At 49.3% G+C, this 18747-nt stretch overlaps 1 protein-coding gene across 1 annotated transcript in view; it reads left to right on the top strand.

Annotated features, from left to right (window-relative positions):
• Positions 1–17048, top strand: part of ALPL (alkaline phosphatase, biomineralization associated) — a 51949-nt gene extending 34901 nt beyond the window's left edge. Inside the window, exons 5-12 of the mRNA XM_027841445.1 lie at positions 228–402; positions 724–899; positions 5477–5620; positions 7527–7596; positions 11756–11890; positions 13664–13855; positions 15274–15393; positions 15642–17048. Of these exons, the coding sequence (XP_027697246.1) occupies positions 228–402; positions 724–899; positions 5477–5620; positions 7527–7596; positions 11756–11890; positions 13664–13855; positions 15274–15393; positions 15642–15910 (1281 nt within the window). The 3' untranslated portion in view covers positions 15911–17048. The remainder of the gene's footprint in view (positions 1–227; positions 403–723; positions 900–5476; positions 5621–7526; positions 7597–11755; positions 11891–13663; positions 13856–15273; positions 15394–15641) is intronic.
• Positions 17049–18747: the final 1699 nt, after the last annotated feature.

Raw genomic sequence — 18747 nt, 5'->3', positions numbered from 1 at the left:
AATGATTTTTGGATAAATGACTCTTGGCACTGGGATGTGGGGGTGGTAGATTAGAAGACTTTGTGGGGACATGAGGGTTGGGGGGGTTGCACCCTGGCTCTTTCATGCCCCAGAAGCCCCTTAGGTTTGGTGGACAAGATCCTCACCTGGGATTGCAGGTAAGCTAGCAGCATGAGAGGGTCTAGACAGCCTTCGGCATCACCTAACAGAGCCTCTTCTACCCCTAGACATACAACACCAATGCCCAGGTTCCCGATAGTGCTGGGACAGCCACCGCCTACCTCTGTGGAGTAAAGGGCAATGAAGGCACACTTGGTGTGAGTGCTGCTGTCATCCGGTCACAGTGCAACACCACAAGAGGCAATGAGGTCACCTCCATCTTACGCTGGGCCAAGGATGCTGGTGAGGAGTGGGGGTGGGCATGGACGGACACTCCTGGTCTACCCCCCCCGCCCCAGATTCCTGCAGGGGCCCCACCCTGAGGGGCTCTTTGGGCCTTAGCTTCCATCCACCTCACTTACAGAGGGCTCTGATCTATGAACCATTTATTAAGCACCTACTTGTGTGCATTGGATGGGAGTCGAGGGGACTGTGAGCCACACCTTCCAAGGAGCTAATGTTGTTTACTTACGAACTCTGTGGGGCTTGTTTTTATCTGGTCCTGGGGTTGCATTAGTTTAGGGAAGCCCCATGCCTAGAAATAATCTTCTTTCCCTGACTCAGGCAAATCTGTTGGCATTGTGACCACCACCCGAGTGAACCACGCTACACCTAGTGCTGCCTATGCACACTCTGCCGATAGGGATTGGTATTCTGACAACGAGATGCCCACTGAGGCCTTGAACCAGGGCTGCAAGGACATTGCCCACCAGCTCATCCACAACATCCCAGATATTGAGGTGAGTGCAACCCAGGAGGAGGGAGCCCCAAATGACCACAACCCCTGGGGGAAAGAACCATGGAATACCAGAATGTCAAGAAAAGCCCTTAGATCACAGAATAGCAGCTCTGGAAGGGCCCTTAGAATGTAGAGCTGAAATGAATCTTAGAACATAGTGTCAGAGCTGAGAGAGGGCTTAGAACCCAGAATGTCAGCTCTGAAAGAGACCTTAGAACATAGAATGATAGAACTTAGAACTTAAAGAATTACAAATGGGAAGGATCTGGACCAAGGATGGTGGAACCTGCAGCCTGGTCCTTAAGTGCAGCCTTTTGACTGAATCCAAATTTTACAGAACAAATCCCAGTTTCCCCACCCCTGATCTAGAACATAAAATCACAAGAGCTGTTCAAAAGATCACTCTACTGAAACCCTGCCTTGAGGACAAGAGAAGGAGAGTGACATGCAGCCAGTTTAGTGGTAGAGGCAGGTAGAGGCACCTGACTTCTCCTGACTTCCACTGCCCAAGTTTGTCTTAGAGACTTCCCCAGAATATCTCTTCAGCAAGAGGTAGGGACAGGTGGAAAGAAGGAACTAAATACATTCTTGAGATGAATAAGCATTTCTTTTCCACTTCACTAGATGAGTTGGGATAAACATAGGTAGTAGAGCTGAGAAAAGGAGACATGGGTAAGATGGAAGGGAAGAGGAGAAAGTCCCCCCCCCACCACACACACACACACACACACACACACACACACACACACACACACACACACACATACACACACTTCAGTGATGGCTGCAGTTGGTTTAGGCGGGAGCCTCCAGCACAGAGCAAGTCCTGGGACCTCAATCATTTGGGGCTGGGGGTGTGGCCAGCAGCCTGTCTTTCCGAGGGCCTGCCGTGGGAAGAGCCTGGGCAGGCTCCCCACGCAGATCTGAGGGCCACCTGAGCTATTAAAGGATTTGAGGTTAAAGGGAAGGAGACAACTGAGGGGATTTGCCCTGGGGCTGGGCCAGGGGTAAACAGTAATCTGGAGCCTTTCTGGGCTCAGCAGATGTGGGGTGGAGTGGGGGTTCAGGCAAACTGGATTTTTAGCCCTAGCAGGCTGGGACCTGGCTATGTCTGGGTGGGGCTTAGGGAACAGGCCTGCTTGATGACCTAACCAGCCCCCCTTGGGCACATGACATTGAGGCTTCAGGTCCTGGCAGAAACGGGGTGGAACGTGAAGAGTGGGCCAGCGTCAGAGGAGCTGGCTTCAGATCCCGCCCTGGCACTTTGACCCAGGTGATCCACTAAGTCATCATCCATCACCTGGTTGGACTAGAGAGCTGAGGTGTCTTGTGTCTGTGATCTGATGCAGCGCTCAGAGGTCCTAGGTCAGGCTCAGTATGGTCCCAAGGAAAGATCAGCGGATGCGAGGTCAAGAGGAGCTACTTAACGTCTTCTCTGGCCTTAGGTAGACCTGAGGCAGCTAGGGGGCGCCATGGCGCACAGAGCCCTGCCTGGGCCTGCATTCTGGAAGACCCGAGTTCAAATTTCACCTCAGGCACTTACTAGCTATGTGGCCCTAAGCAAGTGGGGATGCTTATAGCTCCTATCTTCCAGAGTTGTGAGGATAACATGAGAAGGCACTTACTAAATTCTTGTCTTCCTTCCCTTTTTTGGCTTTACCCTTTGGGTTGGACCAAATGATTTCTAAGTGCCTCTTTTCCCTAAATTCTATGATTTTCTTCTCATTCCCATCTGTCTCTCCCTTCTCCTTTCAACTCTTCTCACCTTATTCCCAAAAGAGACACTGGAGTTCTCCTTTCCTCTCTCCCTATCTCTTTTTTGTCTCCTCTCCTTTTCTTTCCCCTTTTGTCCTTTCTCTTCTTACCCCTTCTCCACCTCCCCCAATTTCCCTAGTCCCCAGGCTGTGGATGAAACAAATCCTGGTGTCTGCCCTATAAATAAATATCTTTAGCTTTAAAAAAAAAAAAAAAAAGACACCAAACCCAAAAGCCAAACATTAACTCTGTGATTTGGAAGTTTAATGAGCCTGTGTGAAGTCTCTGCCTGGGGAAGGAATGATGGTGTGGTGGGAGCAGATTGGGGGGTTCATTTTTCCAAGGCTGGCCCTGTTAACATAAAGATCCCAAAGGCTCTGGCTCCATGGGGATGGGAAGAGCTGGAATCTGGGGACACATTCCCTCTCCCTTCCAACCCTCTGGTTCCTGAGGCCTAGGCTGGGAGCCTGGAATGGTTCTGGCCAGGTGTCCACTAGGAATCCACATTGGTGCTGTTTCTCTGTTCTGGGCTTCCTTGCTGGAATCCTGGCTCCCCCACCATCTTGCAGGGAGTTGGATAATGCAGGGAGGCTGGACTAATGCCTCTATTTTCTTATCTGTAAGATGGAGAGGGGAGGATTGTTGTGAGGAGTGCGTTTTAAGGGCTTCAGAAATAGGAAGTTTTATTGTTTTAGTTGAAGTATTAAGAACAGCTAGATAATGTGTAGTGGAGGATAGAGAACCTGACCTGGAGTCAGAAAGACCTGAGTTCAAATCCAGCCTCAGATACTTACTAGTTGGGTGACCCTGGCCAAGTCACCTAACCCTGTTTGCCTCAGTTTCCTCATCTGTAAAATGAGCTGGGGAAGGAAATGGCAAATCACTCCAGTACCTTTGCCAAGGAGGTCACAAAGAGTGGGACAGGACTGAACAAGAATTAGTTTCCTTCCTCTCATTTTACAGATGAGGAAATTGAGGTTCAACATATTCAATTGGATACATTCAATAAACATTAAGTACCTATTATGTGCCAGGCACTATGCTAGGTGCTTCCCTCAAGGAACTTACAATCTAATGAGTAGTCACTTGTCCAAGGTCACAGATACTAATGTAACTGACAGAGGATGTTACTTTTGCATCCAAAAATCTTCAGGGTCTCTCTGTAGTGTCTATGTCAGAGGATGTTACTTTTGTATCCAAAAACCTTCAGGGTCTACCCCACAACATAACTCCCAGACCTGCCATTTACGGTTGGTTTTGGCTTCAACTTAGGGCATGGTGTAGTGGGTTTAAATCTCAGCTCTGCCTCTTACTACCTATAATTCTGTGACTAAGTTACTTCCCTCCTCTGGAACTGAGAGTTTGACAGATACTAAGACCCCTCTCATAGGCTCTAATTGAGGGTTTTGTGAAACCAAGTCTACCTGAGCACTTGGTCTTCAAGCCCAAACAAGATGGCCAGGGAAGGAAGGGGACAAAAAGATAGCCAACCCTAGCCGTGTGTCTTCCTCTAGGCTCCATCCAGGCTGGTGTCACTCGGGGGCAACGTCCTGGGCCCCATGCCCTAGGATCCGGGGCCGGGCCGGTGACAGGAGGACACCGGTCACTGTTTTGCTCTTCTCCCCGGGTTAAAAATAGCCAGAACTTCAAACACCACCTCCCAAGGAAAACAAACACTCCCGCACCTTCGTCTGTCATCCCCGTGGATGGCTGGTGGTGGTGGGATAAAATTAGGGTAGCTTTGATAAACAGACAGCATGTCCTCAGTTCGCCCTCCCCTCCACCCCTCTTGTTGGGGGTGCCTGCTGTTTGCCCAGGGCTGTGGTGGGGATGGCTCTGGTCAGAAGCCAGACTGCCCATTCAGACCTCCCTGGTTCAGGACTCCCAGGGCAGAGAGAGATGGGAAAGCCAGCCCAGAGCTGGGGTTTTCTAGCTGGGAATTTGGAGGTTGGGTGTCTTCTTGTGCCACTTCTGCATCCCCTTTACCTCATGTCCTTTGAATGCCATCTTACCCTGCCTGTCCTGGATTGGGGGGCGGGGTTGTGCTGAGGGGCAGTGTGTGTGTATTGTGGGAGCGGGACAAGACACATATAACTTCTATTTACCTCCTGTATGTCTTCCAGCTAACCTAAACCACAGCCCTGCCATAGATGCATGATTTAATTAACCCTCCCATTCAGGGCATGCTTTTTCTCCTTTGAGACCTTGAGGCCCCAGTGAGGAGACTTAGGAAAGGTCATGTCGCCATCCAAGTGGCAGAACCCAGAACCAAACCCAAACTGTCAGATCATAAAGGGACTTTTCTTTCAATCCTTGGATCCTCTGGGTCAAAAAACCCAGACATTTTAGTTGCCTTCTTATAGCAGATCCAAATTACTTTCTGAAATTCACAGCTTAGCCAGTCTTTAGCCAACAATGTGCCTATCTTTCCCTAGCCCTTCCAGCATTGACTTTTTCTTCTCTTTTCATCATAGATGTCAATTTGCTGAGTTGTTTTAATTCGCATTTCTCTTATTAGTGATAATTAGTTTACAATTCTTCTTCTAAGAACTGTTATCCATTGGGGAATGGTTCTTGTTCTTATACATTTGTGGTTGTATTTGTTTGTACCAAGCCAGTGATTTCATTGGTGTAGGGCATTCTAGGTGAAAAACTTCTCCTTCAATGGAGAGCGCATGCCAAATCCAGCAATTATTCCACTGGACTATTTGTGACCCCCCCCCCCAAACTGTTTATCAGTCAGCAAACATTTATTAAGCTCCTATGTGCCATGAGCAGTCTCTGTTCCATCCTAGGGCTTGACAGCTCTTTCTCTTTGCTTAGGTAATTATGGGTGGAGGCCGGAAATACATGTTTCCTAAGAACACAACTGATGTGGAGTATGGGGATGATGAGAAGGCAAGAGGGACAAGACTGGACGGGCAGTTCCTCATCAATGTCTGGAAGGAAAAGAAGCCTCGGAACAAGGTACTAAAGCCAGTGGATGAATAATGCATTTATTCCCGGATTCTGCTCCAGAATCCAGAGAGTTGGATAATGGGAATGATGGGGACTGAGTCAGCAGGTAGGCCAGGACTGAAAAGAAAACTTAAGTGTTAAAGCCATGTTCTTCCCTAGAGAGAAAGGTTGCCAAAAAGAGGAAAAGTGATGTGATGAGAAAGGGATTTGTATTAATTTAACAATAAAGTGGAACTGTTGCCCAGGAGCCCCATATCTTATTATAAAATGCCTTGTAGGTGATGCTACCCCAACACCATATCTATACTTAATTAGACTCAAGCTGGTTAAAGGGAAACAGATCTTAGAGCAGGAAGGGACATTAGAACATAGAAGGTCATCCCTCAGGACCTTAGAATACAATGTCAGCTGGAAGTATATTTAGAACACAGGATGAGCAAAAAAGGGACTTCAAGTATCTAGTCCAACCCCATCATTTTCCAGAGAGTGGTTTGGCCCAGAGTGGAGCGACCCAAAAGTCACACAGCTGCTTAGTAGCGGAGCTGGGATTCCAACTCCCGTCTGCCCCTCCAACCCAGAGGTCCTTCTGCCCTACCATGTTGCTTTCCAATGGTCACAAATCCCATATTCCACTCCTTGGGAAAGGGCTCCATGCTGAGGTTCACCTTAGTGAGTGGCAGACCTTAGGCTCTGGAGGGAAAAGTGGCCCAAGGAAATCTTGGGTGAAGGATTACCCTTTTCCAGATCCATAAAATGATGGGGTTAGACTAGATGACCCCTAAGGTCTCTTCTTAACTCTTGAGCCTATGATTCCTAGGATCTGATTGGAGATTCTCAAGTCCCTTCCAGGTCTGATGCTCTATTATCCTATGAAACTTTCCCACTGGATCCTTCCAGCCAAGATATCCTTAGGTGACCACCCAAGAGTCCCACCATGAGAGCCATGGAAGTTAGCTTGCCCTTTAAATCTGATGCTCCCCAGGCATCTGGGTGGGCATGAGGGGAGCCAGGAAGGTGGGGGAAGGGCAAGACACAGGGTCTGAAAATGACTGTGGTCAAAGCTGCTGAAGACAGTGGTAAGCGGCTGTGGTGGGGTCAGTTTTGATGTGGCTGAATGGTCCTTCTAGGATTATATTTCTAATTGTTCCTGGCATGACCCACCTTCTCCTTCCCCCCTAGTTTGGGGAGGGGAGAAGGCCACTGATGGGAACTCAGCCATCTGGAGTGGGGGAAGGGCTTCACATGCCTGGAAATAATTCTCATTATCAGATATCCAGGTTCCTGGGCCATGGGAGAGGCAGGATGATTATTGACACTGGGATGTGCATGACAAAACAATTATGCACCTATTTGCATGCGTTTTGCATATGATTTGTTTGCTACCTAAAATTAGCATGTCTCTCCTACTTCCTTCTTCCCCTAGTTCCGTAAGTAGCACTCATATTTTCTGAATGGTACGAAAAAGAGTAACCTGAAGTGGCAGTCAGGGAATCAGGTTTGTCTGGTCCTAGTATGTACTGGCTGTGGGACTCTGGGCCTCCTTTTTCTCATTTGTAAAATTAAGGAGGGGATAGCATTGAAGGCTCCTCCCAGGTCCAACTTATGTCTAACATGCTGTGTTCTAAAAGCCCTCTAGCTCTGATATTGTGTTCTAAGGTTTCTCCCAATTCCAACGTTCTTATGTTCTAAGACCCTTCCAGCATCTAGCTAGCTAGCTCATTATTCTGTGAATTATAAGACATGAGTAGCTGTACCTTCGGACAAGCCCTCAGACAAGCTAGTTGAGTTCTGATCAGATGCTCTGGGCCGTGGTCTGGCTTGGGGACATCCTGTGGGCCTGGCTGATTTCTCTACTGACCCTGGGCTGTCTTCTAGCTCTTAGCCTGCCTCTGACCATCAGTGTTTTTTCTCCTAGAATGCCCACTATGTCTGGAACCGCATGCAGCTGTTAGAATTGAACTTGGACCGTGTGGACTACCTCCTAGGTAAGTAGGAGAGAACAGGGGCCAGTGTGGGCGCGTGTCATCAGTGCCCCCTGCCCTCAGGCTCTGTGTCCTTCACATGGACAGGCTGAGAGATGAGATTTTCTAGTAAACAGGATTAGGCCTGGGAGTAAGGTCTCCTATTTGTGAGCAGAGAGAGCCCAGCCTATTGCTGAAGTCTTGAGGTATCTCCTTTGTTGTTTCAGTCCTTTTCAACTCTTTTTTTGGTGTTTTCTTGGCAAAGGTACTGCCATGTCCTCCTCCTGCTCATTTTACACATGAGGAAACTGAGGCAAACAGGGTTAAATGGCTTGTCCAGGGTCACACAACTAGTGTCTGAGGCTGGATTTGAACTCGGGTCTTCCTGCCCTGGTGCACTATGCCACTTAGCTGCTCCATCTCCCTGGTTCTTAGGAGCATAAGATTCAGAGCTAGATAGCATCTTGGAGGAGATCTCATTCAACCCCCTCACTTTACAGATGAAAGACTAGGGGCCAGCTAGGTGCAGTAGATAGAGCACAGTCCCTGAAGTCAGGAGGACCTGAGTTCAAATCCAGCCTCAGACCAAACACTTGACACTTACTAGCTGTGTGACCCTGGGCAAGTCACGTAACCCCAATTGCCTTAAAAAAAACCAAACAAACAAATATACAGATGAGAAACTACTCAGAAAAGTTCAGCAGAGGGTGGGGATTCGAACCCAAGTCCTTTGACTGCATTTTACCTCTTTCTAATCTCTAATCTCTAATCCCAGCTCTCGGAAGTGTAACCACTTCCTCCCTCTCACAGCTTTCAAACCAAGTGATAGGATTCTATTCCAAACTGTCCAGCCTGGAGAAAGAGTCAGCAAGTCCTAGAACTGCAAGGAACCTTAGAACAAAGAATGTGGGGCTGGAGGAGGGGAGCATGGAACTGGAAGGAGCCTTAGAACTTAGAAAATGAAAGCTGGGAGGAGCCTTAGAGCACAATGTTGCCAGGTGCAAGGTATCTTAGGACATAGATTAACCCTGAAAGGGCTAAATTCATTTGGGCGTATTGGAGAGGAAGTTCTAGGTCAAGCAAGGGCTGATTACCTCTGAGTTTCCTATGGACATGTTATGACTCTGATTACTGAGGAGGATACCAAAGGGTAGGAAAGGGAAGTGATTTTTTGCTAAGGTCACACAGTGGAAGGCGGAGGGTGCCAGGGCAGAGCTAGGGAGGGGAGCTCCCCCTGGGAACAATCCATTATAGCTAGCAACAGCTTTCTGAGTCCTGGGCCAGGGGTTAGAGGGCACAGAGGGAAATCAGATTGGGCTTTTCCCCTTATAAGGCCCAGTCAGAGAACTTAGATCAGGCCTTGAAGATGCAAATACAGGGAGGGGAAGGGCGAGAGAACAAGCCAGCTTGTTAGCTACAAGGGAGCTGGGGTCAGGGGCTGTTGGAGGTTCAAGGTGTATCCCACCATGTGGCAGAGAAAGAACGTTAATTAGACTTGGAAGACCCGAGCTGTCATTCCGGCTATGCTTCCTGCATGTGCAAGTCTCCCTGGGCTTCCCAGGCCTCTTCTTGTAAAAGGAAGGGTGTGGCCTCTCTAAAATCCTCCCTCCATGATCCATCCTGTCCCAACAGTCCTTGTGAATCATGCCTCTTGGGAACTGAGCAAGTCCCAGCAAAATCATTAACAAAGCTTCCTTCAATGGAAGAATGATGATGGTGGTGGTGGTGGTGGTGGTGGTGGTGGTGATGATGATGATGATGATGGTGTCCTTTATTATTTTGCAAAGTGCTTTCCTTAAAATACCTTGGTGTGGGGTCGGAGTATCACTAAACCCATTTTACAGATGAGGTAGCTTAGGTTGGCAACGTAAAACGACTTGTTTCTTAGCAGGTTTCCCCTTTTCAAAATTTTTAAAGTCTAGCTCGCAGGATCACTGGTGACTCAGGCCCCCCTCACAAGGCAGCCAGTCTATTGCACTGTAGCCAAGCAATAAAGCATGAAGAGACACCCCCTATGTGGAAAGGGCATGGGGCAGTGGAGTCCAAGGACCTTGGTTCTGTTGCCAGCCCTGTTTCATACTACCCATGGGACCCTGGGTCAATCAGTTTCTGGGTCTTATTTTCTTCCTTTGCAAAATGGGGCATTGGACTGAGATGCTTTGAATTGTGTATCTGATAGTGGGGCCAGGTTCGCACGTTCTTTTCCAATCTGGGCTCATTACCTACTGTCAACACCAGGGGACAGAGGGCTGATTATTCCTCTCCCACTGCGTCCCCAATGCCTTCATTCCCGAGCCCTGAGCTAGTCCCAGTAAGGTCTCTCTCTATGCATGATAGGCTGTCTTCAAGGAGTTGAAGGGTAGACCTCCCAGGGGGAGAAGTGGGAGCTGGGGACTCTGCCAGCAGGTAGGTGCAGGCACTGCATCAGGGGAAAAAAACTCTCCAGCTCTGACAACTTTGGAAATGGGTTGCCTCGTTAGGGTAGTGACTTCCCCTTCACTAGAGGAATTCAAGCAGAGGCTGAATAACCATTTATCTTTTTATTTTTTTCTACTTTTAATTTTTTTTTCTCCCTTCCAGTCCCCGATATAAAATATAAAAGAAAAACAACCCTTGCAACCAATATGTATCCTCAAGGAAAAACTCCCCCATTGCCTGTGTGTCTCATTCCGCATTGCGGCCATCCCTTTGTCAGGGCCTGGGCAGCAGAGTTGGGATCATTGGCTGGTAGAAGTGTGCTAGATGGTCTTTGAAGCCCTTTCCAGCCCTGAGATTCGTCGAGTCCAACACGCAGTCCCAGGAAGTGTGGGCTGTACAGTGCAGGGTGTGCCCTCAGTGAGATTAGAAGCTTTGGCACGGCCACAGCCCGTGAAGGAAGAGAGCACAGCGTCCTCTGCCACAGAGACTGTTCTGCACGTACACACTGTGCCTCCTAGCCTTTGCTGCTGAATTGTACTGTGAAATAGACCTGGAGGTCAAGGACCTTGGTTTTTTTGTCCTTTTTTCCCTAGTGCCATGTTGACAATAGGGATTTAATAAATGCTGGGTGGATTAGATCACCGTTAAGCATTGTGCTATTTGGACCATAGGTAATTGCACCCAGGCTGTGGTCTATACTCTGCATTCTGTACCCTAGGCATACCGAAGCCAGTGCCCATCAACACTGGGAAAATACGACACATTCCCTGCTCTCAAAGAGCTTGCTTACATTCAGCTTGGAACTGGGGGCTAGATGGTGAAATTTTTAGCTGTGTCCAACTCTTCGTGACCCCATTTGGAGTTTTCTTGGCAAAGATATTGGAGTGGTTTGCCATTTCCTTCTCTAGCTCATTTAACAGTCGAGGAAACTGAAGCAAACAGGGTTAAGTGACTTGCCCAGGGTCACACAGCTAGCAAGTGTCTAAGGCCAGATTTGAATTAATGAAGATAAGTTTTACTGACTCCAGGCCTGGTGCGCCACCTGGCTGCCTGGGTACCAGCTAGGAGGAATGACCCATACAAATGTATGGTAGGATGAAAGGACAGGATGAGACTAAAACGGTCTTATTTGTCTCCATCACAAAGTTTGAGAAACCAAGGTAGATTGGAGCCAGACAGTGAAGGGCCTTGAATGCCAGGCTAAGGAGATGGTATCTTATCTCGAAGGCAACAAAGAACTGGAGCAGGAGGGTGACATGGTCAGGGCTCTCTGCCTTGGGAATATGAATTTGGCCATTGGATGGAGAATGGATTTGGGAAAAGGGTGAGGCTGGAGGCAGACTAATTAGAAGGCTAATGCAATGGTCCAGGTGAGAGGTGACAAAGGCTTAGAAGGATGGGCCTTGAGAATGGAAAGAAGAGAAAGGAATGATTGTGAAAGATGTTATGGAGGTGGAAGGGTAGTACAGTACCCCATACTAATGTACAGTGCACATATCATGTAATGTGGCGTCAAACACCTTCACCTATCATTCACTCACTCGCTCATTTATACTCACTCACGCATTTACTGCATCTGTTGTATGTTATTCACTGCATTCTAAGTGTTCTACTAGCCTGGGACATCTGAAGGAGAAGGGAAGGCCAGTGCCACTAGCCCATGGTATCCAGTTATTCCCAGCCTTCTTTGGCTTGTCCTTTCCACCTGTTTCTTCCCTCCCTTTCCTTATTCTCCCAGAGCTGACCATTCTGTCGCCCTCTTTAGGACTCTTTGAGCCAATGGATATGATGTATGAACTCAACAGAAACAACCAGACAGACCCATCCCTGACCGAGATGGTGGAGGTGGCCATCAGGATCCTGAGAAGGAACACCAAGGGCTTTTTCCTGCTGGTAGAAGGTAGGAACCTGATGGAGCCCTGTCATCGTCGGGCTTGAATAATACTACACGCTCAATCTTTACTCACTGAGCAATTATTAGGCACCTACAATGTACTAGTTCCTTAGAGAAGTTTAATGGGCCACTCCTGAGCTGGGCAGACCAGGGAGACAGATTTTAAAGCACAGGAGGAAGGAAATTCAACAGGTGAAGCAAGGGAGGGAGGCAATTCCTGAAATAGCAAACAGAGTAGAGAGGCAGAAGAATCAAGCTGTGTGTACTCAGGTGACAGAGTTGTCCACTTTTTTTTAAATCTCATTCTGTGTTCTAAGGTCTCTCCCAGCTCTGACTCTAAAAACCCCTGGGGATGGCCCAATGGGATTCCCATAGAATCGAGTCTCCCTATTGTTTGGAAACCAATTGGAAGCCATCTCAATCTCAATAGGATTAGATTTGGAAAGCCCCCTCCCCAAATCCTACTCTCCCTTGAGCCTAGGATATGGCTACCAAGGTCTGTAGCTGGGCTGGGGGTTTGGAAGGGACATATTAGATAATGCCACCCCAACAGACTATGTCCAATTGGCATAGTAAGGGATGCTGCCTTATTTGGGATACTTAAGGTGTACTTAACACAAGGATGACTGGTCACGTCCCTCCTGTGCCTGGGCCTTGTCAGCCCTACCACACAAGAAAGGCGGGCCACTTGGGTTACTGGCTCTTTACCCAAACCCAAGGGTTAGTGCTAAGCTCAGCGGTTTCAGCTCTGGCCACAGATTCCTCCCGCCTCTGTGGAACCTACGGTGGAGTGACGGGTCTCCCATGGGAGTGTGGCCCCCTTTGTAGTGGGAGCCAGGAATGTGGGGCCAACATGGTTTTGCTCAGAGCTGAAGACCACAACAAAGGGAGCCAGGCCCTCTCAGCTCAACCGCTGCTGGACCAACTGGTTGGGCTGGCCAGGCCGCCTGGAGCCTGAGGCTGGGAGCAGCAGGAGGAGGCCGAAGGGAGGCCCTGAGGGACAGCAGAAGAACAGTGTGGAGGGTTTGCTCCGGGCCCTGCACTGAGCCAGGGGATGAAAGAATAAAATCAGCTCATCTTGGAAGAACGGGCTTCCTTTTCCTGGGCAAATAGTTTCCAGGAATCTTAAATTATTATAGCTAGGAGGGCCCTTAGAACACAGAATGTCAGAGCTGGGAGGGCCCTTAGAACACAGGATGTCAGGACTGGGAGGGCCCTTAAAACACAGGATGTCAGGATTGGGAGGGCCCTTTGAACACAGGATCTCAGAGCTGAGAGGGCCTTAGAACACAGAATGTGAAAGCTGGGAAGGGTCTTAGAACACAATGTCAGAGTTGGGAGGGACCTTAGAACACTGAATATCAAAGCTGGGAGGGACCTTAGAACACAGAATGTCAGAGCTGGGAGGGCCCTTAGAACACAGGATGTCAGGACTGGGAGGGCCCTTAGAACACAGGATGTCAGGATTGGGAGGGCCCTTTGAACACAGGATCTCAGAGCTGAGAGGGCCTTAGAACACAGAATGTGAAAGCTGGGAAGGGTCTTAGAACACAATGTCAGAGTTGGGAGGGACCTTAGAACACTGAATATCAAAGCTGGGAGGGACCTTAGAACACTGAATGTCAGAGCTGGGAGGGCCCTTAGAACACAGGATGTCAGAGCTGGGAAGGGTCTTAGAACACAATGTCAGAGCTGCGACAATCCTTTCCAACACTAGTTACCTGCGAATATGTGATCATCTGTGAGGTCCTTATGGGTCTCTCTCCTTTGATACCCCAGGCGGCAGGATCGACCACGGCCACCACGAGGGAAAGGCCAAACAAGCTTTGCACGAGGCGGTGGAGATGGACCGAGCCATCGGGCAGGCTGGCGCCCTGACCTCCCCGGAGGACACCCTGACTGTGGTCACAGCTGACCACTCCCACGTCTTCACCTTTGGTGGCTACACTCCCCGGGGGAACTCCATCTTTGGTAGGCTGGACTGGGCTGGGGTGGAGGGCAGAGGCCGTGGGGACTCAGGCACAGGAGAAAAGGGAACGGGTCCTGACCTTGCTCTCGTTTGAGTGGCTGACCCGGTTTTGCCCCTCTTTAATTCAGAGGTAACGCAGCAATATATGGCAAAAGCGCTGAATTTGGAATCAGGAGCCCTGGCTTCATCTTGAAGCTCAGCTGCTTCTTCCCTGTAAGACCTTTGGGGGGTGGGGGGAGCTCTTCTCCTCTCTGGACCTCAGTTTCCTGAGAGGGCTGGACAATCTTCTAAGGCCTCTTAAGGCTACAGATCCTAGGATCCTAATTCAATCCAATTGCCTGTTAAACATCCCCCCATGCACAGTGCTAGGCTTTGTGCTACGCACCTACAGACAGGCAGGGTAGGGATGACTCAAACCCTGCTCGCCATCTTCTTCTCCTCCAGCCTGCAAGTCAGCAAAGGGGCAACTGGCTGGGCAGACCTAGTGAAACGGGGCAAGGGGTTATAGTGGAGAGGGCACTGAATTGGGTGTCAGGTCCAGGGTTCAGCCCCAACTCTGCTTCAACCTACTTATGTGTGACCTTAACAAATCACTTCCCTGTCTGCACCTCCTAAAATAGAAATTCAGTTTTCTCCTAAAATGAGGGGATTGGACTACTGAATGTCTAAGGGCCCACCCAGATTGGAATCTTATTGGATTCAGGGGGCAGGAGGGATACACAACATATAGAGATGGTTTAAGGAGAGATGTAACTCTTGGTTTCTTTTTTTTTTTATATTTTTAGGCAATTGGGGTTAAGTGACTTGCCCAGGGTCACACAGCTAGTAAGTGTCAAGTGTTTGGTCTGAGGCCAAATTTGAACTCAGGTCCTCCTGACTTCAGGGCCAGTGCTCTATCCACTGTGCCACCCAGCTGCCCCGTAACTCTTGGTTTCTAGATAGAGATCAAACAGGAAAGGAGGGGACAGGTGGATGAGTATTCACTCATCTTTTCAGCTATTTATTAATTATTTATTATTATTGTTTATTTACCATCAATTGATCATTTATTAAACATTATTTATTACGTGCACCCTGTTAAGCACTATGGATACAAATACAGGCAAACAAAGACTATCCTTGCTTTCAAGAAGCTTACATTCTAACAGGGGAGACAACATTTCAGGGAGCAGGGTGGCCAGGGAGGAGCGTCACTTGACTGTACAGGATAAGGTAAAGAAAACTCACTTTGTCTTGGGTGAGGTAAGTGGAGGCCGGAGATATGAAAAAGTGGAGGGAGAAAAGGAACTAGCATGGAGGCATGGAGGTGATCTGGAGAAAGGGCTGAGAAGTCCAAGGGACCATTGGGAGGAATTGTGACTGGGACAGCCGGGCCTGGGAACTCTGGCTCTCTGGTGACTCTGCATCCTCCCCACTGCAGGACTTGCTCCCATGTTGAGTGACACAGATAAAAAGCCCTTCACCTCCATCCTGTATGGAAACGGACCTGGCTACAAGGTGGTGGCTGGCGAGAGGGAGAACGTTTCCACCGTGGACTACGGTAAGACCCGCGGTCTGGGAAGGGATTCCCTTGACGGCTTCAGAAGATGCACTCTGGTGGATGAGAGGTGGGGTGGAATGTGAGCTGCATTAGGAGAGGATATGCTATGCTTTCCAGATATTGGTATGAAGGGAAGGCGCTTTGTCCCTGACCCCAAAGATTAGGGAAATTCCAAATTTTAGTCTCCTGAACCTTCCTGATGGCTATTCAATCTCCACACCTCACCATCCAATCTTCTCTTCTCACAGCTCATGACAATTACCAGGCCCAGTCAGCGGTACCCCTGCGCCATGAAACCCACGGAGGTGAAGATGTGGCTGTGTTTGCCAAGGGCCCCATGGCTCATCTCCTGCATGGCGTCCATGAACAAAACTACATTCCACACGTCATGGCCTACGCATCCTGCATCGGGGCCAACAAGGACCATTGCCAACTGTCATCATCAGCCAGGCTGGGCTCACAGCCAGCGCTGTTCCCAGGCCTTCTGACCGTTTTGCTCCTGCTCAGCCTCTTCTAAGGCCAGCTGTATCCAGGCCCAGGACAGCCGGCTTACCACCTGCAGCTGGGGCCCCTTTCTGACACTGCCCTTGATGCTCACTGGGTCTAAAGCCTCAACCCCCATCATCAACCTTGCTTCCGGAGTGCCTCAGGGCAAATGTCCCACGTCAACACGGGGCAGAGTGGTCAGGTGGCAGTGGCTGAAGGCCCCACTGCTGCCCGTGGCTAGAGGCTGCCACGCTCCACTTTGGTATCCAACCCCTAGAAGGAGCTTGGGGGACCCCACAAAACCGAAGTCTGAGGCTCAACTCGTCTGCCTCTGGGGCACGAACTCTAAAGCAACAGAATTTCCTACGAGGGGGAGCCAGGAGCCGTGCAGGCCTGTTCCGTCAATCAGCCGGCTCATGAGGTCATTCTTTTCCTACAACTACTCTGGAGAAAAAATGAACAGGACAGGCACCCTGACTGACACATGGATCCCCTCACTCCCATTGTCCCCTGGGGAAAACTCAGACCTGGGGAAATGCCCAGAGCCTCTTATCTTGAAAACAGATCTTCTTTTGCCCCCAGATGCTGATGGTTTCTTCCTCACCACATTGCGTGTAACAGATTCCTCACCCTTGCCCTGGGGAATCACCTTGTCCCTTCCTCTTGCCCTCATTTTTAACCCACGAGCCTCACCAGGAGGGCAAGTGGTACCTGCAGAAGGCCTAGCTTGTCCTCCTTGGCAGTATCAGGACACACCAGCAGCGGGAGTCACTTCTGCAGGTCCGCAGCCTGGATCTTCACCCTCTAGAGGACAAGGCCCAGCTCCCTCCAGTCTTCATTGTCAGTCCGCCTGGGGCAGTGAGCTAAGAGGGTAGAAGTAGAGGTGAGGGCCCAGCAGTGACTTGGGTCAGACAGACTCCCCCTTCTCCCTCTCTTTCCCTCTCCCCCCACTCTAGTCCCCATCCTGGGTCCAGGCCTCAGCCCAGCGAAGGGCCGGCAGACTCAGTATGACCGGAGTGGAAAGAGAGGGACAGACGAGCCCTGGGAGGGAGGGGAGGAACAGGGATGGGGCTGGGCTTCTGGGACGGCCATCTCTCTTCTTCCTTGTTGTTGTTACTGCCATTTTTAATCTCCCACAAAATCCTGTTAATAAAAAAATTTTTCCAAAACGTTCTGAGAACAGAGCCCAGTCCTTGTGGGTAGTGAGGTGGACAGGAGAACAATCTGCTCTCCCAGGTCTGCCTTCTACTGCTATGTTTTTCAGGAGAGGGAGGGGGTGGTTGTCATGACAATAGGCTCAGCCTGACGCCCTAAGGAAGGGGCGTCCTGGGGCTGTGGTCTGCAACCTGTGGGTGGTGAGTCAGTTTCCCAAGCCCCGGTTCCTAAATTCTTAGATCTGGAGATCTGAAATCACCTAAGCCGATGGAAATTGAGGCCCAGAGAGAAATGAATTAAACTAAGTCACACAGTAAATGACAATTAGGAGAAGCCATTGGCCGGAAAGCTGGCTTGGGGACGGGAGTGGAGGGAGTCAGCCACCTCTGACCTGGGCCTTTTGAGACCCCAACCCTCCTCCATGGGGCAATGTGATTTTAAAGTGTGCAGTGAAAAAATGTGCTGGTTTGGGAAATGGGAGCCCTGGATAGCCAGTCAGTCCTCAGCAACTTTGGCTGTGAATTTGGGCAAATCCTTCCCATCTCAGTTTCTGAGGGGTTTGGGATAAACGACTTCTGAAATCCTTTCCAGTTCCAGAACCAGGTCCGTCTGAGATTCTAGGGCAGCTGATCTAGAAGTGGGGAAAGGGGAAGCTAAGGTCCTGGGTACTCCTCATCTTAGGTGTCAGCTCCAGTGTTCAACCCCAACTTTGCTTCAACCTACTTACATATGACCCTGACAAATCACCTCCCTGTCTGAACCTCAGTTTTCTCCTCTGAAATGAGGGGATTGGACGACCGGGTGTTTTTGAGGGTCCCCCCAGCTTGGAATCTTATTGGATTCAGGGGGCAGGAGGGATACACAACAGATAGAGATGGTTTAAGGAGAGATGTAACTCTTGGTTTCTAGATAGAGATCAGGTAAAAAAGCTATAAGAATAAGATGATCACAGCTATCCCTGGAACTCCCCCCCACCAGCCCTTCCCTCTTCTTACCTGCCTTTTTCCTGATACAGACTGAGAAAATAATGAGTATATGAGTGTTCTAGAGTTGCCAGTATTCTTTCTCTGGAACAGTATTGACCTGGGAGTTGACCCTGGGTTCAAATCCCAACAAATTACTAAGTGGCGTGACCCTAGGCATGGTATCGTAGATTTAGAGCTGGTGGGACACTTGGAGGTCATTAGATCCAAACCCCTTATTTTACAAAGGAGGAAACTGAGTCCCAGAGAGGTCATAGAATCACAGTTTTAGAGCTGGAAGGATCTTACAGGTTGTGTGGTAAAATTCCCTCATCTTACAGCTGAGGAAACAGCATGGAAGTGAATGGATATGGTTCTATGTGGCAGGGCTGGCCTTTGAACCCAAGTCCTGTGACTCCAAATTCCATGTACGTGTTCCATCGTAACATGCCACCTGTCTCCTGAACCTCATTTTCCCCATCTGTGAAAAGGGGATGATACTTGTAATCCCTCACAGGGTTATCATGGGGTGAACACTAAAGGCATGTGAATTAGTCTTACCAGTTATAATAGTAGATAGCATTTACATTCACAAAGTACTTCACAAATTCATATTTTTGTCCTCACAACAACCTCATGTGGTCCTTTTATTCCCATTTTACAGATGAGGGAAATGAGGCTCACAGAAGCCCACTTTGCCCATAGTTACAGAGGTCTGGGTGTCTGGATCAGAGTTCTATCTCTTGGGCTA

This window comes from Vombatus ursinus, unplaced genomic scaffold (genome assembly GCF_900497805.2).
Source record: "Vombatus ursinus unplaced genomic scaffold, bare-nosed wombat genome assembly UNPS02014859.1, whole genome shotgun sequence".
Lineage (NCBI taxonomy): Eukaryota > Metazoa > Chordata > Mammalia > Diprotodontia > Vombatidae > Vombatus > Vombatus ursinus.
The sequence above is the reverse complement of the archived record's forward strand: the minus strand, read 5'-3'. Positions and strand labels throughout refer to the sequence as shown.